General features: G+C 35.3%; 2 protein-coding genes and 1 pseudogene across 3 annotated transcripts; all 3 read right to left on the reverse strand.

Annotated features, from left to right (window-relative positions):
* Positions 1-1,642: 1,642 nt before the first annotated feature.
* LOC120194277 lies at positions 1,643-22,772 on the reverse strand (annotated as a pseudogene).
* Positions 1,716-3,198, reverse strand: LOC120193894. 2 transcript variants are annotated; one of them, XM_039196317.1, is made up of 6 exons: positions 3,135-3,198; positions 2,874-3,017; positions 2,629-2,692; positions 2,277-2,398; positions 2,102-2,177; positions 1,716-1,997 (listed from the first exon to the last, which is right to left on the reverse strand). In XM_039196317.1, exons 2-6 carry the CDS (start codon positions 2,994-2,996, stop codon positions 1,981-1,983), a joined length of 402 nt encoding a protein of 133 aa, XP_039052248.1. In that variant the 5' UTR covers positions 2,997-3,017; positions 3,135-3,198; the 3' UTR covers positions 1,716-1,980. The 2 variants fall into 2 exon arrangements, with proteins under 2 accessions (XP_039052248.1, XP_039052247.1); XM_039196316.1 differs by lacking the exon at positions 1,716-1,997 and having other exon boundaries at positions 2,022-2,177.
* LOC120193893 (protein THYLAKOID ASSEMBLY 8-like, chloroplastic) lies at positions 6,711-7,991 on the reverse strand. Its single transcript, XM_039196315.1, has 2 exons — positions 7,514-7,991; positions 6,711-7,152 (listed from the first exon to the last, which is right to left on the reverse strand). Exons 1-2 carry the CDS (start codon positions 7,889-7,891, stop codon positions 6,763-6,765), a joined length of 768 nt encoding a protein of 255 aa, XP_039052246.1. The 5' UTR covers positions 7,892-7,991; the 3' UTR covers positions 6,711-6,762.
* Positions 22,773-23,115: the final 343 nt, after the last annotated feature.

The raw sequence follows: 23,115 nt of genomic DNA on the forward strand, positions 1-23,115 counted from the left end.
TTTAATAATGATTCGATTTGGGTTGCATGGATTCATTTGTAAGTGTTGCAGGATTATTATTATTATTATTATTATTATTATTATTATTATTATTATTATTTTGCAGGCTTCTGAATCCTTTTGAAGGGTTTGAGTGTAGTTGCGTTTGTTGCAGTTGTGGACTAAGGCTGCCTCGATTTCCATCATTTGGAATGCCATACGTGCATGGCGACAATGCTCCTTGAGATAAATTGGTGTGGCATTCATGTCACATTTCGAGGATTTCGGTCATCACTCGGATGGCAGTTTTGGATAGACTACCAACAAGAAGTCGACTTATTTCTTTTGGCTTCAATATAGAGGGAACTTATGTTTTGCTTGAACGAGTTTGAGATTTGTGATCATTTTTAAGGTAAATTACACGTTAGTATTTAAACTATCAGTTTGGTCAATTTTAGTACGTAAAATTTCATTTTTTTTTTCAAAATCATACATAACATTTAGTTTTTTGTTTCATTTTAGTAACCGACGGGCTCACCGACCTTTGCATCTACAATCGTCGGCTGTTGCATTCGCAGACCAATAAAACCCAAACTTTCTAGCTCGCACATTTTCGACCCCCTGAACATGATTTCGGCCTCCGTTTTACCAGAAAATGCCTCAATCTTTCCAAATAAATGATAAACTCTTTGACTTCTTTTCTTGCGGTTCATCGTTCGGATTTGTCGGTCGTCCACTGGAGCTATGCCCCGTTAGCTCATTTGTTAAGTTTTTAACGACGGGTACTAAAATGAAATAAATACTAAACGTTAGATATGATTTAAAAAAATGAAAGTTTAAGTATTAAACTAGACTAAAATTGATAGTTTACGTACTAAACACGAAATTTACCCTTTTTATTGTGCTTATTCTATATATATAAATAAATACTAAACGTTAGATATGATTTAAAAAAAATGAAAGTTTAAGTATTAAACTAGACTAAAATTGATAGTTTACGTACTAAACACAAAATTTACCCTTTTTATTGTGCTTATTCTATATATATTTGGGAGTGGTTTGTGCATGCTTGTGGTTTGTCTATACCCATTTTACGTTTAGATCAAGAACTAAGCCGGGCTTGCATGAATGCTAAGGGCAAGTCGTTGCTTTCGATGGTGTTTCGTTTGGCATGAAATGATTGTATTGCCTTGATTTGGAAGGAAAGGAACAGGCGTTTTTTTGGGTGGCTTGAGGTTGATCTGGTGGCCTGCCTGAAGGATGCTGTTCGTTGGAAGCTGGGCAGCTTGCACGGGGTTAAGGGAAGGCATTTAAGCAGGGAGTGTAGTGTTGAATTTGGGCTGCTTATTTGTACATGTATAGTATAAACTGTTGTACAGGGATATCTGATTTCTTTTGGATACAAAAATCTGTATTTATCCACACAAAAAATGAACTATTAAAAGACTAAAATAGAATTGACCTTATTTAAACCCACTCAATTATTATTTGGGCTTAGATGAGTCATCGAGTGTATATTTAAACAAATTTCAGCCAAACATGGTAAAAATGCAACAGTAGATTTAGCTTTCTTGCTCAGTGCCACATGAAATATGTGGGTTTTCTATGTCCACTGGTCTTTCATTTTTTGAATTTCTTGTGAAATGTCATCTGAATGTATGAATAGTGGAAAAAAGACACCGCTTGTATTCTAATTCTTGCTGTTCTACTTGCAAACATAGCAAAAAGACTGCATCTTTGATACAGAATCTCAAGCATATGATGTTTTACATTTAAAAGGGAAAATGGCCTAATTTTCCATCAGTTTCTCAGCCCTCATCTCAGAGCTGAGCTACGATGTAATTTAGAACTTCTCAAGCTTCATTCCCAGATTAAAATCATGAAAAAAACCGAAGATATTACTGAAAGGATTTGTGAATCCCAAGTGCCGGAAACTTATTCATGCTTCATGTTCTTCCATATGATCACTTGGAGGATTCAAATGCATAGGAAAGTAAGGGTCTAATAATAAAGGGAACCTGCAGAAATCCGAAGTCAAGTGTTTTAGATGTTGGTATTAGTTCTAAATGCGTATTTCAATTGATTATCAATTTGAAGCTTTCAAGTAGATCAATATGAGTACCTTGCCACCAATTCCCTCTAGAAACATCCATTGAATTGTTTCCATTAGGGTCATCTTCTCCCCCATCCTTCTTAAACTATATTCATTCACAAAATATGGAACTATTAAGTACTTTCATACACACATGTATCACAAAACTAGTTTTTACATCAGAATTTGATATGTCAAGACTCACAATTGGATATGGTGTTGAAGTTCGGCCACTCGAGGGATGGGAATATGAGTCTCGGCCACCATAGTAAAGAGATGAACTAAAATGGCATGGTTCCACCCTTTCTTCCTTGTTCGGTAGTTGATCTGCAATAATAATAATCAGACAATGTTATCAGGAGAGCAGTGCTCTAGGCACCAGTAAAACACTAGCTAAGCAGATCCGATTGATATCATCGGTCCGTGAAACAAAGGCTCAAGAGGGGCAGTAAACATATGGAAGAGTTTTAAAGTGAAAAATGATAATAGTTCTGTTGATGATGAATACAGAAAAAACTCGGGTTATGTTCTATATATATACGGTGGGGATCAATAACCTTGCATAGGCTGTTTTGGCCAAGATTCTAACACCTTAGAGCCTGAGGAGTTCCTCCCCCCAACCTGAAATTTAAGACATAGAAAGCTTCCGATTAGACTAGGAATACTTTCTTATGCAAAATAGAAAATATTTAGAGGTTTTATAATCACACATGTACAAAGTCAAAAGAGAGCCTAGAAATGAACTGAAAAAATTAAAAACATAACAAATGCAATCACCAAACATAGAACAGTATGTATATACCGAAGTTGGAGGTGAAAAAATGGAGCTGAAGATCCCTTTTGATGGAGATGCTGATGAGTCTTTGGAGCCAAAAAGATCAGCAGCGAAGGAGGAAGAAGAACCAACTTGTCTCTTAGTCTCCATTGCTTTTGTCTTCCTTGAGCCCTGAATTCCCAAGTCAAATAAAGGTGAGGAAACTAATCAAATTCAGTGTACCAGCACCCTGCAAGAAAAGACTGCCCTAGTTGAAAGGAAAATAGATAAGATTTGCTGAGAAAATACAATGGAAAATCCAGCAGTGCACGTGAAGATCACAGTATATGAGAGGGGTGTACCTCAAACTCTCTCTCAAATACCATCATATATAAATATATATATATATATATACAGAAATTAATTGACATTTGCAGTCCACCCCATGTGCCTATCATCATCAAACCAAAAAAGGTATTCTATGACTATACTTTATGGCAAAAAATTCTTATTCTATGACTATACTTATATGGCAAAAAAATCTTTATTTTTTCTTTTAAAATCAAAAGATGTGAAGGAATTTCCCCCCAGAAGCTTCCTCTAATGCAAATTTGGTTCTCTGCATATAATATTAATCTTACTTTTTTTTCCCAACTATAAACATGAGGGATAATACAAGTAGCACGAGTGGTCCACTTGGTATCCCAACTGGCGCACCATTTACTGCCATATGTACTCTAATGGATAAATGTAGCCTCCGTTGCCCTATAGGGTCAAAAACAAACCCAAGTTAATCATCTTTCTTGACCCTTCCCTTTTTCTTGTGAATAGTGCCCCTTCATGTCTTTCCCTTTTCACAAGGGAGGTATATGCTGGAGATTGAGGAAAAAGTCGCAGATATTAAATTCGAATTTATTTCTTAATAGATATCATATCATTTTTAAGAGCTATTATATGGATTAAGAGTGTTAAACTCAAATTCAGAGAATAAATTCTTTGAATTTAGCTTTTTAAGTTGAAAGAAATATATATTATTTTGACCTACATGACAATAAGATAACTAGATAAGGTTGTATAATTTCTCCCCACTCAACCTTTCTCCTCCATCGTGCCCTTAATAGTTGACCTTTAATTATTCTTTTTTAATCACCGAAGTTGATACTAAAGTGGTACTCGAAACTACCCGACTAATCAGATATCGTTTGTATTTTGTCAGGAAGATTACTAAAAGCCGTCACCAAATACCCTTTCCCTCGTCTGCTTTCCTTTTGAGCTGTCTGTCACTAGATGGGTTCAATGAGAAGAATTAAGAAAGTGTCCAGAGGGATAAAAGATTTTCTTATCCAAATCTCCTACTGCTTTTCGGAATAGTTTTCAATTGGGGGATTCTGAGCTATAGTGTGAAGTGGGGTCCCGATCACATATATCACAAGTAGGCCTGTAAACGAACCGAACGCACACGAACAGATGTATGTTCATGTTCGTTTATTTAAAAAATAAATGAACATAAACGAACACGAACATAAGCGAACACATTTTTTTTTGTTCATGTTCGTTTATTAAGAAATATAACTTGTTCATGTTCGTTCATTTAATAAATAAACGAACATAAACGCGCACGAACATAAACGAACACGAACATAAATGAACACGAACATAAACGAACATAAACGTTGGAGACCCTACCTAGGGGTGTAAACAAGTCAAGTTGAGCTCGAGTATTGCTGAGCTCGACTCGAACTCGAAAACTTTTAAAGTCAGCTCGGCTCGACTCGAAAACTCGCGAGCTTAAAATTATCAAGCTCGACTCGAACTCGAAATATAATATTGAAACTCGACTCGAACTCGAAAAGGCTCTAACTCAAAAAATAATTAAGAGCTCGATTAAAACTCGAGACTTGAGCTCGATTGAAGCTCGATTCAAGCTCAATTCTAAGCTCGATTCAAGCTCGACATTGCCCCAAGTGCAAAGATGCTTAAACCTATTATCCCCCATCTTCTTTTATATAAGTTACCAACCCCGAGCTACTTATTTGCTACTGATATGGGATTGCATAATGTTCCTCCACTTTCTTTCTTCCTATCTCATTCAACAACAGTCGAGATGAACACAGATTGTGTTTTATGTGATTGCCGACCTTAATCCTTGGGGATCAAATAAACATGTCCTTAGCTTCGTGCTATGTAGAAGTTGAAAATTGGGAAATGAGAGAAGTAGGTTGGCTAAACTTCCATATCCGGATGACGCACAAAATTTGTTTGATGAAACGCGTTAAAGAACTTCTCAACCTATGGAATAAGGCCTTACCATTATTGGGTTCTTGAGTTCAAAGTAAGCTGACTTGAGTTACTGGTTGATCACTATTTACTTGTAAATTCGAATACTCCATTATAAATGAAAGAAAAGAAGATTATTTGAGTAGAAGAAACGATACTTAATACTTAACATCCCTTCCGGAATCCATCACCTTTGGACTTGGTTTCGAAAGCAACCGGTTTCTGGGACTCCTCTTTGCTCATCGGATAACCAGCTGGTGGTGCAGTCACATAGGGTTCCGGCATAGTGGATGTTGACGGTGCTGGGTATGCAGCTTATGGATCGTTCAAAATGAACTAAACCATATTAATATTGTTGGGTTTTCCAAATAAAATTGGGTTAATTATAGAGTTGGTCATCAGAATATCAAATTAATTAATATTTTTAAGATACTTACAAATTGATCACCAAAATTGATTTAAGAAGATTGGGATAAACATAAATGAATGAACATAAACGAACATAACCGAACGAACATAAACGAACATAACAGAACGAACATAACCGAACGTTCACAAACATAAATGAACGAACGAGACCTATGTTCAAGTTCGTTCATTTAATTAAACGAACACAAAATCTTGTTCATGTCCGTTCATTTAATAAATAAACGCACATAAACGAACTTCCCGCCGCACGGTTCATGAACGGTTCGCTGAACGTTCAGTTCATTTACAGGCCTAATCACAGGCAAATTACATGTTATTTAAAAAGCACAGTTGGTGCTGTTTTAGGTCTAAACTAAGGTAGTTAGGATCATTTCAGCCACGATGATTTCGTGTTGGGAAGTTATGGATGAGATAGCAAGCTGGAATTTTGTTCGATGATAGCTTGAATCTTAAGTCTCATCGTGTTGAAAAGATTCATGTAACTAGTAAATTCTATCGATTATTATGGTTTTTAAAAACAGAATTTGATCTAATTATTTTAATAAATAGGTACATGACATTCTAAGTTGGGGGAACTCCTCAATGACACAGACAACATGAAGACCATTCAATATCTGAACATGTGCTTCTTCCTTGTAAAACGTTGGTGCCTTAACGCTGTGGGTGTCCGGCACCCCTATGTGCCTGGTGCCTGAGATCTCTCCCCTCTAACGCCCCCAAAAAACATGAAAGATCGAATCAAAGAAGGAAATAGATATCGCATAATATGAGTGCAATGCAATTTATTCAGTGCATTTGTTGATTGGAAAACTGCATTACTAGCAAATCATTGATTGCATTGAGTAAAAAACTAATCACATCGGAAAAAATAAAAAATAAAAACTATTCATCAAATATTACAATTCACAAGTCTTGGTCCTCACCGAAACAGATAAAGAAGATATGCATCGAGACACTAGGACACTCACCTAAGAGATAATACATTTGAGTGAAGAAGAGGCACTTGTTCAACCACGGTAATGACTGATGCCAAGCCGGGGTAAGTTTAAGTTGATGGTTTCATAGCTCAACTAATTCAGCTAGCTGCATGCATACATAAACCTTTCTTAATGAGTTAGAACTAAACTACACTAAAAACTGTTGACTCATTGCCCTGGTTATAACTGTTATTTCTTAAAATGAAAGAAAGAAAACTCAAAAACTGGAAAGAGCAAAGGTCCCTCTACAAACCTCAGCATCTGCCAAAAATTTCTTCCGGAGGATCGTAAGCATGTTTTTCCGGAAAGAGCTCCTCGAAATCTTTCTTAACTTTGTTCCTTAAAAGAGGATGCGGGAGAAGCCCTTTTAGTAAAATCCTGAACGGTAACTCCTCCGGTGGATCTGGAGATTTAATCATATCCTCGTATATGTTCATTGCATCGGCAGGAGATCCGTCCCTCAGGAAGCCCCTAATGATCTCGGTGTATGTCTGAGAATCAGGAAACAGATCTTCCTTTCTCATAGATTCCCATAACTTCATTGCTTCATCCATTTTCCTACATTTCGCTAATGCAATAATCAAGTCCTTATACAGAAAGACGTCAGGTTTATACCAGTCCTGCTTTTGAATCACCTCAAAAACCTGGAAATTCAGCAAAAATAAAAATCCAAGAAGATGTCATAACTCAGAAACAACCTTATCTACTTCACTCAGGGGGAAACAACCCGATTAAGTTCACTTTTTATGTCACATTATAAACACCCATTCTCATTCTCAAAAACTATATAAAGGAAATATATATTCAATTTCTCAAGGTAAAACAGCCCGGAAATTCAATGCTCACCAAGAAAATATCAAAATCTTTTTCGAGCATTTGATCGAACAGAATAAAAGCAATCTCAATTCACTTTAACCCAAACAACAATAACGAATCCCACAGATTTAAGATAAACCCAATTAAGAAAAATTAAAAAGAATTAATAAGAGTGAAAAATGCGAGTACCTTCACAGCCAGAGAAGTCTCCTCTTGGCGTTCAAGCTCTGAGAGAACCGCAATCAAATCCATCTTCAATAGCCTTAAAACATGGGTTTTAATAAATTTTTGAAGTTTATCTTCATCATCCTTAAATCTTTTTAAACCCAATATTACAAAAAGGGCTTCTTTCCCTATCAGCTTTTTACCTCTCCAAAGGGGACCTCTTGGTCTCCCATCATGATAGTGCTTAAACCCTGAAATTGGTTTGTGGAAAACGGGTAGGGGAGGTGAAATTTGAGGTTTTCGAAGAAACGGGGATCTCGTTATGCCATTTTTTGTGAGGTTCTGAAGGAGGATCGCCGTTAAAATGGGGAACTTCGATTTTGAAAAGGCGCGAGTTGTCATTAGAGCTGGAAGAATACGAGAACGTTAAGGGTTTAGGCGAAGTAAAATGCTCTCAAGTCCAAGCAATGAGAAATGGCGCGTTTTGAATATGGAACGAAAAAATAGCACGACAGATCTACCTGCCTTTACGGGGGGCATTTGATGTTTGGGTAAACAATTAACAATTAACAATTAACAATTATTTAATCTTTGAATCAATCGTGCCACATGTCACAATTTAATTGGAGAGTTTAATTTATTTTAATTTAATAATTTTATTTTCCACCAACTAGAGGGTGACAATTCAACCACGGAACCAAGCAAAGATTTTAGTTCTACATATGCTATATATATTTAATACTAGTCTAAACTTAAATTCTTATTATTTTATATATCTTTAATTTAAATTCCCATATTAATTAAATTAATATCTTAACATTAAAAATATATATTTTATTATTATCTTAACTTAAAAATATATTTTATTCATATTTTAACTTAAAAAATTAAAATATATATTTTTAATTAAAAATAAGAATAATATATTAAAATAAGGATAAATTATATTTAATAATTTAAGGTAAAATTAGAATATATTTAATAATTTAAGTTAAAAATATAACATATGTAAGAAGATAAAATAAAAATATGATATATTTTTAAAAGTTAAGATAAAAATAAAATATATTTTTAAGTTATGCTAATATTAAAATATATTTTAAGTTAAAATAAAAATAAAATATATTTTTAGGTTAAGACAATAATAAAATAGATTTCATAATTTAAAATAAAAAATATATATTTTTAATGTTAATATATGAATTTAAGTTAAAGTATAAAATACTATATAAAATACTAAGAATTTAAATTTAGATTAATATATAAAATATATATCATATGTAGTATATCTTGTATGAGCTAATTTGCTTGGTTTACTGGTTTAAAGGCTGCCCAGCTAATCCCAATACTTGGGTTCTATTCCCCACTCTTTTATTTATACAACTTTAATTTTTTTCCCACCCAAGGATAACACGTGTCACCTTTGATTGATGAAAAATAAATATATTAAATTAAATTAAATTCTCCAATCAAATGGTGACACGTGTATAATATTTGACTCTAGAAACACGTTACGCGATCTAATTCAAAGAATAAATTTATTTTAATAAATTAAAATTAGGATCAAATTGATAGAATATATAAATAACAGTTACCAAATGTATAATTATACCAATTAAATTATCACATCATCATTTTCGTTAATTGTTAACTATTAGTGGCTTAATTAAATGTATTTAAATAGTTGAGTGGTCTGATTAAGAAGAATTTAAAAATGGTTGTCAAAATGAAAAGAGATTATAATTAGGTGGTTGCTGGTATAATTTACCCTTGATGTTTTTAGGCTTGTAAACGAACATAACGTTCAACAAACCGTTCGTGAATGAATTTCGTTTATTTATTAAATGAATGAATATAAACAAGATTTTATGTTCGTTTAATTAAATGAACAAATAAGAACAAAAGGCTTGTTCGTTCATTTACGTTCGATAATATGTTCATTCATTTATGTCCGTTTATATTTATTTATTTTCGTTCGTTTATGTTCGTTCATTTATGTTTAACATAATCTCTCTAGACTCATTTAAAATATTAAGACCCAATAAATTTTAGAGAAAATAACCTCAGTGACCAAAAATGCCTTATAATATACGATTTTAACCAACTTTTTTTGGATTTGCCAAAATGACCAACTAAATCGCAATGCGATCGATAATTCGCAACGCGATCTCCGGTATCGCAAATCAGTTTCCAGATTCGCAACGCGAACATCGACTATCGCAACGCGAACTTCGACTATCGCAATGCGATTTTCCAAATTCGTTGCGATAGTCCAAGTTCGCGTTGCGATAGTCGAAGTTCGTTGCGATAGTCGAAGTTCGTTGCGATAGTCGAAGTTCGCGTTGCGATTTATTCCAAGTTCGTTGCGATAGTCGAAGTTCGCGTTGCGATTTATTCCAAGTTCATTGCGATAGTCGAAGTTCGCGTTGCGATTTATTCCAAGTTCGTTGCGATAGTCCAAAATCGCAACGACTGGTGGTATTGTATTTGTTTCTTAAGAATTTTCTCTAAAAAGATAGTATTCGCGCGGACGTGTCGAAGACACGTATTACCACGACCACGACCACGACCCGACCCGAGACGAGACGGACGGCGATGGCGCGCGAGAGTCCCCATTGTTCTCTATCACTCAACAAGGAAGTGGGAAAGCCAAGCCTTAAATATCATTCCCAATAGTATTTTCAATACTATGTGGGATTGAGCATTACCAACAATTGTTCCCAATACTATGTGGGATTGAGCCTTAAATAGTGATATTATTTGTGAATTATAGTTAATGACTTTAGTATTTGTATGAAAAGTATTTGTGGTTCGTTTAGTTTTCATGCAATTCTAATTTATTTTCAATTGATTGTAATTGCACGATAATAATTTTTTTTATTCTCGCGAGTGATGCAATTTTTTTGAATGTTTTGCTTAAAATTGCAATAATCGCGATTGATTGTAGATTGAATTTTAATTATGACATATTTAATCGTATAATACTAATGCAATTGGTTGCTGATTCAGTTGTTTTAAGGTGCATGATTGTTAATTGTTTCCTGAATAATCACATAGTATTGGAAACAAGTGTTGGTAATGCTCAATCCCACATAGTATTGGAAACACTATTGGGAATGGTATTTAAGGCTTGGCTTTCCCACTTCCTTGTTGAGTGATAGAGAACAAGGGGACTCTCGCGCGCCGCCGCCGTCCGTCTCGTCTCGTGGTCGTGGTAATACGTGTCTTCGACACGTCCGCGCGAATACTATCTTTTTAGAGAAAATTCTTAAGAAACAAATGCAATACCACCAGTCGTTGCGAATTTGGAATAAATCGCAACACGAACTTCGACTATCGCAACGAACTTGGTATAAATCGCAACGCGAACTTCGACTATCGCAACGAATTTGTAATAAATCGCAACGCGAACTTCGACTATCGCAAATCAGTTTCTAGATTCGCAACGCAAACTTCGACTATCGCAATGCGAATATGTAAATCGCAATGCGATAGTCGAAGTTCGCGTTGCGAATCTGGAAACTAATTTGCGATACCGGAGATCGCGTTGCGAATTATCGATCGTATTGCGATTTATTTGGTCATTTTGGCAAATCCAAAAAAAATTGGTTAAAATCGTATATTATAAGATATTTTTGGTCACTGAGGTTATTTTCTCTAAATTTTAATATGATAATCATTAATATTTTAAAATTCAATTGATTTTAAATACAAACAAAAAAGCCCAAAACAATTAAATACAAATTAACTATGAAGTTACAACTTATACTAATAAATTTTATGTGGTTATTGTTGTTGTTGTTTATATTCATTTATGTTCGTTTACGTTTGTTTATGTTAATTGTTATGTTCGTTCGTTTATGTTCGTTTACATTTGTTTATTGTGTTCGTTTACATCCATTCATTTATGTTTGTTCGTTTGTGTTCATTTATTATTTAAAAAACGAACATGAACGAACACAAACAAGCCACATTCCTTAACGAACGAACACAGACAAGAAATTTTTTGTTCGTTTATATTCATGTTTGTTCATTTATTCGGTTAAAGTGACACGAACGAACATGAACATACCTCGTTCGTGTTCGTTTGGTTTGTTTACAGGCCTAGATGTTTTCTAATGTTGTCAATAAATTTATTCGAATGTGATTATTGAAAAATTTATTCGAACTAAAATGAATCAAAATTGAAAAATTAAAAGTTTAGGTATTAAAACGGATTAAAATTGATAATTTAGGTACTAAATATGTACTTTACCCTTAATAAAAATAGGATAAGCTACACATTTAGTATCTCAACATTCACTTTTATTTCATATTGGTCATCTAACTTTTTTTTTATTTCAAAATCAAATATAACATTACATTTTAGTCACATTTAGTAAAAAAAATAAACCTCATAAGATAATATCATATCATCATTGATTTATTTTTTAAAAAATATCCCATAAGTAGTTATGTAAAATATTTAACGACGAGTGACTAAAATAAACCAAAGCGTAACATTATATATATATTTTTTAAAAAAAATAATGATTGAATGATCAAAATAGAACAAAAGTGATAGTTAGGATACTAAATTTGTAGTTTACCCTAAATAATATTGAAATTAAATTAAAAATAATAATCTAATTAAAAATAAATTATTATTATTTAAATAATAAATTTCAATTATTTTTATTTTTATTATTAAATAAATAAAAAAGGCTATTTGGAGACTGAAATTGATGAAAACCAGACAAGAAGTCTAACCAAAATATCAAACATTGGACCTTATACTAGGATGTGTATGTACAACAATTGGACTTGTGACGGTATGAGTTCCATCCGACCAGATCAATGTCGTCGACACCATCGACTCTTTTCTCAAACCTCCACCATTAACAGTCACGGTAAAAGCTTTCATCTCGTTCAACGCCTTGAAAGACAAAACCTCGGGCACCACTTTAACTTCAAGTCCCGTGTTCGCAGAGACTTGAAACCTTGTAAATGGAGTTTGCAGGTCCAGCATTCTTGACACTTCTATGAATACTAACAGTGAAAGGATTATTAGCTGCAACTGAAGCTGTCAATGAAGGATAATTCAGATCCCTTGGTGGAACATTTTTAGAACCTTCAGGGCAAGAACTGTTGTTTCCTGAAACTCGTTTTATATTATCTGGCGTGTATCCCAAACTGCACATCAGTTTTATGTATTCTTCGTTCAGGGTTTCGTATACAAGTCCAGGATCAATGGCTTTGCAGGATTGACGTGCCCAGATCCATATGAAATTTTACCGTCTGGGTTTTTGGACCTATCCATTGGTTTATTGGTTTATTGTGCCCGGATCCAATTGTTATACCAGTAGTCATGAGAGCAGATTTGATGGCCGAAGGAGACCAATCAGGGTGAAATGATTTAACGAATGCGGCTACACCAGCAACATGAGGGCAAGCCATTGAGGTTCCGGACATGACATTGTATTTGATTTGCCTTTGGTCTCCTGGTGTCTCACTGGGTGAACCAATAGGTGAAAATGCTGCTAAAATGTCCACACCCGGGGCTGTTATATCTGGCTTTACAAAATGAAGAGTTGTATAAGGGCAATATCATAGATAGTGTAAGGCATGACTCATAAATATACCGGTAAAGAGGACAGGGGATGGTTAATTTTGGAATTATGTACCAGGGTTTTCTATTATAAATAGAGATGTAACCTAAACCTATTATCATTGAATAAAAATTTTCTAGCGCCGCCTAGGCACCGAGGACGTAAGCACATTGCCGAACCTCGTTAAAATTCTTGTGTTCTTTCGTTTACTTTGCCCGATTTATCAACAATTGGTATCAGATGTCAAGAGCAAAATTCGAAGTTGCGAAATTCGATGGTCTGGGTAACTTCGGATTATGGAAAACGAGGGTGAAGGATCTGTTGGCGCAGCAGGGGATCCTGAAGGCTTTGCGACCTACAAAGCCGGCGTCGATGGAGGAGGAAGATTGGGAAGAATTGCAACAACGAGCGGCAGGAACCATACGATTATGCTTGGCGGACGAGGTTATGTATCACGTCATGCATCTATCGTCTCCGGACGAAATTTGGAGAAAGTTGGAAAGTCAGTTTATGTCCAAATCCTTAATGACAAAACTGTATCTAAAGCAGCGACTATATGGGCTGAAGATGCAGGACGATCATGATTTGGCGCAACACGTGAATGTCTTCAATCAAATCGTTTCTGATTTGGCTCGGCTTGGTGTAAAAATTGAGGATGAAGACAGAGCGATGATTTTGTTGTGTTCGTTGCCTCCCTCTTACGAACACATGGTGACTACTCTTACATATGGGAAAGAGACTATCAACGTTGAGGAGATTACTGCAGCCTTGTTGGCTCATAACCAGCGGAAGCAGAATGCAGGGGAAAACTCTCAATCCGATAGCTTATATGTCAAGGGTAATCGAGACCGTGGACGGAAGCCAGAGAAGGCAGGGTCTGGCAAGCGGAATTCCAGATCCAAATCTAGGGATAAGAAGACAATTCACTGTTACAAGTGCAAGGAGGCGGGACATATGAAGCGAGACTGTCCGAAGTTGAAAAAGCAGACTGATGAGAAGCGTGATGTTTCATCCAAGTCTGTGAACGTGGTCGAGGATGACAATTCTGATTGCAGTGAGGGTGATATGCTTTCTATTTCAACGACTCAATTGACGGATGCGTGGATTCTTGATTCTGGATGTTCTTATCACATCACGCCAAATAGGGAATGGTTTTCGACATACAGGTCGGTTGATTCTGGTTCTGTTTATTTGGGTGATGATCGATGTTGCAATATTGTTGGTATTGGTGATGTCAGAATTAAGATGTATGATGGCTCTGTTCGGACGTTGAGTGGTGTTCGACATATCCTAGATTTGAAGAAGAATTTGATTTCTTTGGGCACTTTGCACAAGAATGGTTTTATCCCTAAGGCTGATGAGGATAGGGAAACCATTCGGATTGTTAAAGGTGCTTTGACTGTGATGAAAGGAAAGATGACTGCAGGAAATATTTATAGATTGTTAGGGAGTATCGTTGCAGGTGGAGTTCATTCTGTTGAACCCTGTGATGATACTACAAAACTGTGGCATATGTGTCTTGCTCATCTTAGTGAACGTGGTATGACAGAATTACACAAAAGAAATATGTTGCATGGTGTCAAAAGCTGTAAGCTTGATTTTTGCAAGTATTGTGTTCTTGGTAAACAGAATAAAGTCCGTTTCAAGACTGAGAAGCACACAACTCAAGGGATTCTTGATTATGTGCATTCTGATGTATGGGGGCCTTCCACGACATCGTCTTTGGGTGGATCTAGGTATTATGTTACTTTTATTGATGATTTTTCACGGAAAGTTTGGGTGTATTTTTTGAAACAGAAATATGAAGTTTTTGAGAAGTTCAAGCTGTGGAAAAGAGAGGTAGAAAACCAAACAGGATGAAAAATCAAGTGTTTGCGGTCTGACAATGGTACGGAGTACACAGATTCACAGTTCTTACACTTCTGTAAGGAGCACGGGATTAAGAGACATTTTATAGTGCGCAAGACACCACAACAGAATGGTGTTACGGAACGGATGAACAGGTCGTTGAATAAAAGAGCCAGATGTTTGCGGTTGAATGCGGGGCTTCCCAAACACTTCTGGGCCGAGGCTGTTAACATGGCGTGTTATCTTATCAACAGATCGCCAAGGGTATCATTGGCTGGGAAAGTTGCAGAAGAGGTATGGACTGGTCATGATGTTAGTTTTGATAACTTACAAATTTTTTGTTGTCCTGCTTATATGCATGTACCTGCTGATGAGAGATCCAAACTTGATGCAAAATCGAAGGAGTGCATTTTTCTGGGTTACAAGAAAGGTGTCAAAGGATTCAAGTTCTGGAATCCAGTTGCGAAGAAAATTGTGATCAGTAGAGATGTTGTTTTTGATGAACAATCCATGTTGCAACAGAAGAAAGAGACGACAGTGGTGGATTTCGAGCAGTTTCCAGTTGAGAAATCAGAAACGTCTCAACCGACTTCTGGTGGTTCCACTACGGATGATTTGCAGGATTATAGTCTCGCCAGAGACAGGATGAGACGGACGAATATAAAGCCTCCGAGTAGATTGGGTTTTGAATACTTGGTCTCTTTTGCACTTATTGTTAGCAGTGATGATCCGGTTACTTTTCATGATGCTGTTACTAGTCAGGAAAACGACAAGTGGATGGCAGCCATGGTTGAGGAGATGGAGTCTTTGAATCACAATCGTACATGGGAGTTGGTTCCCCTTCCTGAGGGTAAAAAGTCGATTGGTTGCAAATGGGTGTATAAGAAGAAACCAGCAGTAACAGAAAAAGAGGGGGAGAAGTTCAAGGCTCGTTTGGTAACAAAAGGTTTTTCACAGCAAAAAGGAGTTGATTATGATGAAATCTTTTCTCCTGTGGTCAGATACACTTCAATCCGAGCAGTACTTGCATTGGTGGCCAGTTGGGATTTGCATTTAGAGCATATGGATGTTAAAACTGCTTTTTTGCATGGCGATTTAGAGGATCATATCTACATGCGGTAACTTGAAGGTTTCACTCAACCTGGAAACGAGCATTTAGTTTGCAGATTGAAGAAATCTTTGTACGGGTTAAAACAGTCTCCGAGACAGTGGTATAAACGGTTTGACTCCTATATGATCAAGATTGGCTACAACCGATGTGAGTATGATTGTTGTGTCTATGTTAAGAGCCTTGATGATGGTTCTTTTATTTTTCTATTACTCTATGTTGATGATATGTTGATTGCTGCGAAGAACATGGATGATGTTATCGGTTTGAAAACTTTATTGAGTCAGGAATTTGATATGAAAGATTTAGGTGCTGCAAAGAAAATTCTTGGAATGAAAATTTGCAAGGACAGAGACTCAAGGAAACTGTGGCTATCTCAACGGGGTTATGTTAAAAAAATGCTAGAAAGGTTTTCGATGAGCAGCGCAAAACCAGTTAGCACTCCATTGGCGAACCACTTTAAGCTCTCATCAGAACAGTGCCCTAAGACAGATAAGGAAACTGAAGATATGGCAAAGGTTCCGTATTCTAATGTTGTTGGCTATTTGTTAGAAGTTTTATGGCTCACTTGTTTAGCGAAGGAGTTGGGTGTTCAGCAAGATGGAGTTCAGCTGCTCTGCGACAATCAAAGTGCTATTCACTTAGCTAAGAATCAAGTATATCGTGTTAGAACTAAGCACATTGATGTACGTTTTCACAAGATCAGAGAGTTGGTTGCATCTGGAGAGATTTTGTTTCAGAAGGTACACACTGATGAGAATGCCGCTGATATGTTCACCAAGCCAGTTACAACAGACAAGTTCAAGCATTGCTTGGACTTGTTGAATGTTTCAAGTTGTTAAAGAAGTAAGGTAACCCAACCCACATTGAATGTTTCCTAAGGGGCATGATATTCGCCAAGTTGGAGATTTGTAAGGTATGACTCATAAATATACCGGTAAAGAGGATAGGGGGATAGAGCGGAGTGAGCGAACATCAACTGTCCTTACAAAGAAAGTCTTGTAGAGGGGGTTACGATTATGTGGGTTGGGGGCTGTGCCCCTGCGGTACGGTACAGGGTTAATTTTGTAATTATATACCAGGGTTTTCTATTATAAATAGAGATATAACCTAAACCTATTATCATTGAATAAAAATTTTCTAGCGCTGCCTAGGCACCGAAGACATAAGCACATTGTCGAACCTCGTTAAAATTCTTGTGTTCTTTCGTTTACTTTGCCCGATTTATCAACAGATATATTCCTTGCTGGTTCGATTAGGTCGAAGGTTCGAAATCTGTTTCAAGGTACCGAGAGGTAAATGTGTTAACGCATACCTTCAGAATATCTGACACGATATTATTTGGCCCAAGTGAAGAAAATTGAGCAACCACAGGAGAATATAAATCTTTAATGATTTCACTTCTCAGTATTTCTGCAACAGGATTCCTACAACATAAAACATGGAAATCAGGTTATTCAACCATGCCGGAAGGGATGCTAGCCACACTTTAAAAAATGAACAATTTAGCATACAACATACTTTGTTAAGTTCATGTAGGACTTGACCAAATCATTATTTCTAATGTTTAAAGCGGATGCAAGCAGCAGCGTAACGGTTAGTGATTAAAGTGTAAGATTTTAAAATTCAATGACTAGATTAGATAAATTGAAAAGTGAATGAATTAATTGAAATGTACTATGTAGGATGATTTAACAAATAAAGGAAGAAGAAAGGGTAAAAGGGTCTTTGAACAAGGGAAATAATAAAATAATAATTGGTGAGTATTTTATAAACCCACGTGAATCATAATTTGGAGAAACAAAGGTTTCCAAACCATTCCTTCATCTCCTTCTCCTTCTTCAATGTGAAGCCCCAAGCTAAGGTAAGTTGGATTTCTTTTGGATTAATCCTTAAAATTTAAGTATGGTTTTGGTTAAGGAAGACTTAGGAAACATGATGGAGGTAAAAAAAGTCATAGAAACTCAAAGATTTGTAAGATATGAAGGATTAAAGATAAGAAGTGGATAAGTGAAATTTTGAATAAGAGGGTTTAAATGAATTTGGAGGTTGAATTTGTCTTGTCATTTATGAGAATAAGAAGTTATAAGTGTAAGAATTAAGTTTGGATAACATGGAAAACTGAGTATGATTATTAACTTTAAGAATTTGGATGAAATATGTGAGATTCTAAAGTGTTGGAATGATATAAATTAGTTAAAGTTGTTATAGATGAGTTTAGTAGCATAATAAGGGTTGTATACATGAAAAGTTGGGTGAAGTGTAGATGATTTTCAGGTGAAACCAGTTTATTATTGATAGGTGCATAAGTACATTATGAGTGGGTACCGATGCACTAAGACCAACTTTGAAGGTGCATCGATACATTAAGGGGTGCATCGATGCATGGGAATTTCGAACCTAATTTGTGTACCGATGCACCCATAGTGCATCGGTACACCCCTAAAGGAAAATTGAATTTTGGGTTCATTAAATTAACTCAAGTTATTAATATCAAATTATAAGGTTTATGTTTCTTATAATTGTCTTGAAAATTATATTTATGTAGATATTGAGTCTAAACAAGTTCCGGAACAATTGACAAGTAAGATCGATCGAGGAAAAGGCAAATAGATATAGGTGAGTGCATATGCATAGCATGATTATAGAAATATAATACTTTGATATATGATTCATTTCATATTATGAAACATGATATGAGTTCATACCATATGCATTATGTGACATGAATATGCAGGAAAAGTTATATGAGCTACGTGATAAAGGTATGAAAATGATATGTCTATGAGATACAGTATGTGAATTATGAAAGCCCATGTTATGTAGATGAGAACTATAGGTATAGTTGACATGCCAAGAGTAGAAGGTCTACACGGTCCTTCGGGAAAAATTCTACGTGGTCCTTCGGAACATATATGTATTCTTTGGAACATGTATGAGGTCTTTTGAGACACCTACATGATCCTTGGTATATGCATATGATTCTTAAGGAATTTCTATGTGGTTTTTATAGACAATCTTATATGGCACTATGGTACAATTCTACGCGGCACCTACGTGGCACTTCGGTGCAAATTTATACGAGCTGTGGTGACAACATAGTGCACAACCTCACAGTACTCACATACCTCAGGTTCTCAGTATTGTATCATGGGCTATTGAACTTATTGATGTGAATTCATGATGGATAATTTAATAATATCATGGGTAGGATACATGGTTATATGACTTGCATGGATTGAATATATGATTTCATGATTTTGCATTTCGTTATGACATTTTCATTATGTTTTATTATCATTATTATTATGCATCACTAAGTCGATGACTTAGCGTGTGAGTGTTTCACACGTAGGATCATAGAAGATAGACAAGCAAGGTTAGACAGCAGAACAACATATCTCCACTTGAAGATCAAATTAGAAGAAACTTAAATAGTATGTATTATTATGTGATAAATAGGTTGACATGTAAACAAAGTATTTAAATTATGTGTGCTTTGATCAAGTTTTGGAATGTTTTAAACGTATTTATGTAAATGGTAAATGTATAGTGATGAACGGTTTGATTTTTATGAGTTTTATATAATTTGAGCTGAAGTTATTGTAGCAGTATTGTAGTAGTGCATCGGTACACTGTAGCAGTGCATCGGTACACTGTAACACCGTTCATGATATTGTTTATTACTGTTTACAGTACTGTTCATACCATATATTACTGTTCATAAAAACGTATTTTTCCTTAAATTTGTTATAACGAACATAATTCAACGGTATATTATCATATCTTATTAATATAAGTCCAAATGTTCTGTATTTTGTTAAGAATATTGTTTTAAAAAGTCAATGTGACATCTCGGACTCGTATCCGGATCAGGTATGAGTTTGGGGTGTTACAGAAACGTTATCTGATTGATCATTCAGTACACTCACTCCAGCAGCACTGGCATTACGAGCTTCGAAATTGCCTATAAATTGATCATACACTGCAATCTTTCCTTTCACTAGACGACTGTCTAGGTATGATTCGCTACACATCCTGCAAGTGAAAGGAACTTTTTTTTTGGTTATTTCAATGATTCTTCTATATTGGAACAAATGAAATTGAACATGTTAAGTTGAACCAACCCAGCTTCATTTGGAGCGCATTTTGTTGAGACATAACGTCCGTACACTATGGGCAGCCTTTTTCCCTTGAAAGTGGAGGGATGAACCGAAAAACCCTTTTAGCTCAAAGATAATGTCATGGAGGATATGCAGAAAGTATACTATGGTTAGAATTAATAATGAGAAACAAGATCGATCAAGTTTCCGATACTTACATCTAGGGTCTTTCCGTTCCCAAGGACGACCTTGCTTAAGATTTTGCGATCTGTGGTGCTTGCTGCAACAGAAAGCATCCATGGTGATACACTCGAAACTGCAAGGGGTCCTGCTGCACCATTATTGCCTGCAGAATTAACGGTAAGTATTCCTTTCACCATCGCATGAAAAGAACCGAATGCAACGACATCATCAAATAAGTCCTTTGAATCAGATGATCCTAGTGGCACTGTTAAAATATCAACTCCATCGGCAATTGCATCGTCGAAAGCTGCCAAGATATCCACGGACTCACAACCTTTCTGACTACAAACTTTATATGCAGCAATCCTTGCAGAGGGTACCTCTCCTCTTGCTGTACCTTGTCCAAGTCCAAAGAAACTAGCATTCTTTACAGCATTCCCAGCAGCTGTAGACGCAGTATGGCTTCCATGACCTACCTCATCTCTTGCAGACGCCTCCGGCGATGACGTATAAAACCGAGCGCCAATGATCTTTCTGCAGTAGAAGCATGTCCAGTAAGATCATATATAGCAAATTAAGCCACAAAATGTGAAATTATCAACAAACAAAGGAGAGAAATCTGGGGGTAATGTACTTGTTACAAGTGAAATTTTTGCCACCTCTGCAAGCACCGTTCCATTTCTTAGGAGCTGGACCAAAACCTTCATCACTGAAGCTTGGTAACTCAGGCCAGATACCACCATCAATGACACCAATAATTACGTCGCTCTCGGTGGTCGGATATCTTCTAACAGTATCACTAAAACCCATAAAATCCCATGATCTTCTTGTCTGTAGGTGGAGAATTCGGTTAGGAAAAACAGAGACAACTCCTTGCATGGCTGAATACATCACAGTACAGTTTTAAAATAAAATGATCCGTATCACAATCATTTATAACCATAATCTCCATTGATAACAGAAGTTGAAAACCACTTACTAGCCAGTTCTTCTGCCTCCTCATCGGTTAGCTTTGTAGCTAATCCATTGAAACTCTTTCTGTAACTTCTGATCAAAGAATCTGCCATTGAAACTCTTTGCTTGATAACTTGTTGAAGTATACTTGTTTGCATCGAGGTTGTCAAATATTCATCCTCAGGTGCCGATCCCATATAAACAACGTAAGCCTGCATTGACGATTCGACATTATAAATGATTACATTCATCATATAGAATCAAAGGGTCACCGTGTTCATTGCATATGAAATGAAACCATAGTTAAGTTGCAAAGAAAGAACTTGCCTTTCTATCATCATTAGCGGCTATGGAAGATCGACTCTTGATTAGTATGAGGACGTGGGAAATGTTTAGAAACAGATGGAACCTGTAACTGGCCCTTGTTGGCTATGCACATACAGGTTGGTATCTTATATATACATATATTCCCCTATCTTATATTGGCTATGGAAGATTGACTCTTGATTTAGGGCTGATTAAGTAATGAAATGGTGTTCCATATAAGTAAAGAAATGCAACACATATGCCCGGATATGTCTCGAAATACGAGTTAAAAATGTCATGTCAATTTGATAAACATTCACATAACATAAATGCTTAAAATTTTGTTTCCTTTTAAAACATTCCTATTTTAACTTTAAACTATTTTCTTAATCACATAAAATAATAAATTAATATTTAAACATTGAAAAACAAATCCATTTTCAGGCAGCGATTAAGTAGTTTAGTGTTGTTTTATAAACTATATAATATTGTCTAAACACTATTAATTTTTTTAAAACTATTTTAAACATGATAAACTATTCATTCATAAATACGAATATAGCTAATCTAGTCAAAATAAAGTGATCCTAATTTACTATTACATACTATTTAAAATAAAATTGATAAAACATATTGATAACATAAATATACATGACAATACTAGTCAAAAGTAACAACAAATATGCCTTACTGATACTGATAATAGATGATCTTCAAAAAGATGCTCGGGAGGCTACTCACTGCACGTCAGTATATCTATTTGAACCTACGCATGAAAATCATCACACGCTAAATATAACTTAGTGAGGCAGTTATAAGCTAAGGTGACATAAAACATAAAAGTATCATAAGTAAAATAAAACATTAAAACTAATTTAAATAAAGTATTAAACTTTCAAACCGACTTATCTAAGCCGATTTCTTCCTCTTACCTGAAACTCAACTTATTTCATGATCTAATAAATATTCATGATAAACAATATCAGATTAATAATAATATCATATTTTCTGCCAATTTAACATATTCATAATTTTCATAATTAATTTTCAAACCCCAATGTATATTTAAAAGAATACAAGATACGTGAGCAAAACATAAGGTGCGTACTAGGCACATCACAATGCAAATTATAACTGATCATAATATGTACTCTAAGTGCAATCATAACATAAGCATCAACGATGTGAATCATAACTTACACAAAAGTACCATAACTTAACTTGAATGAACTTAACTTAATAGCATGTCAAATGTACCTACGATTCTCAATGCAACATACAATGGACTTATAGATCATAATATAATCATTTACTATTTTAACGTCTTAAAAATCATAACCTTAAAAATACATCATCATAAAAATAGTAATTTAGCAGTTCATACTCTAAATCATTCATAAATTTTGATGAAAATATTATGGAAATAATCCATAATTATAAATTATAAACCATACTTGAAAATAATAATACAATATTGACTTAACGCAAGTCGTTCTCGATTATAATAATTAAATAAATAAACTGCACTCACATTAT

Source organism: Hibiscus syriacus, unplaced genomic scaffold (genome assembly GCF_006381635.1).
Source record: "Hibiscus syriacus cultivar Baekdansim isolate YM2019G1 unplaced genomic scaffold, ASM638163v2 tig00116997_pilon, whole genome shotgun sequence".
NCBI lineage: Eukaryota > Viridiplantae > Streptophyta > Magnoliopsida > Malvales > Malvaceae > Hibiscus > Hibiscus syriacus.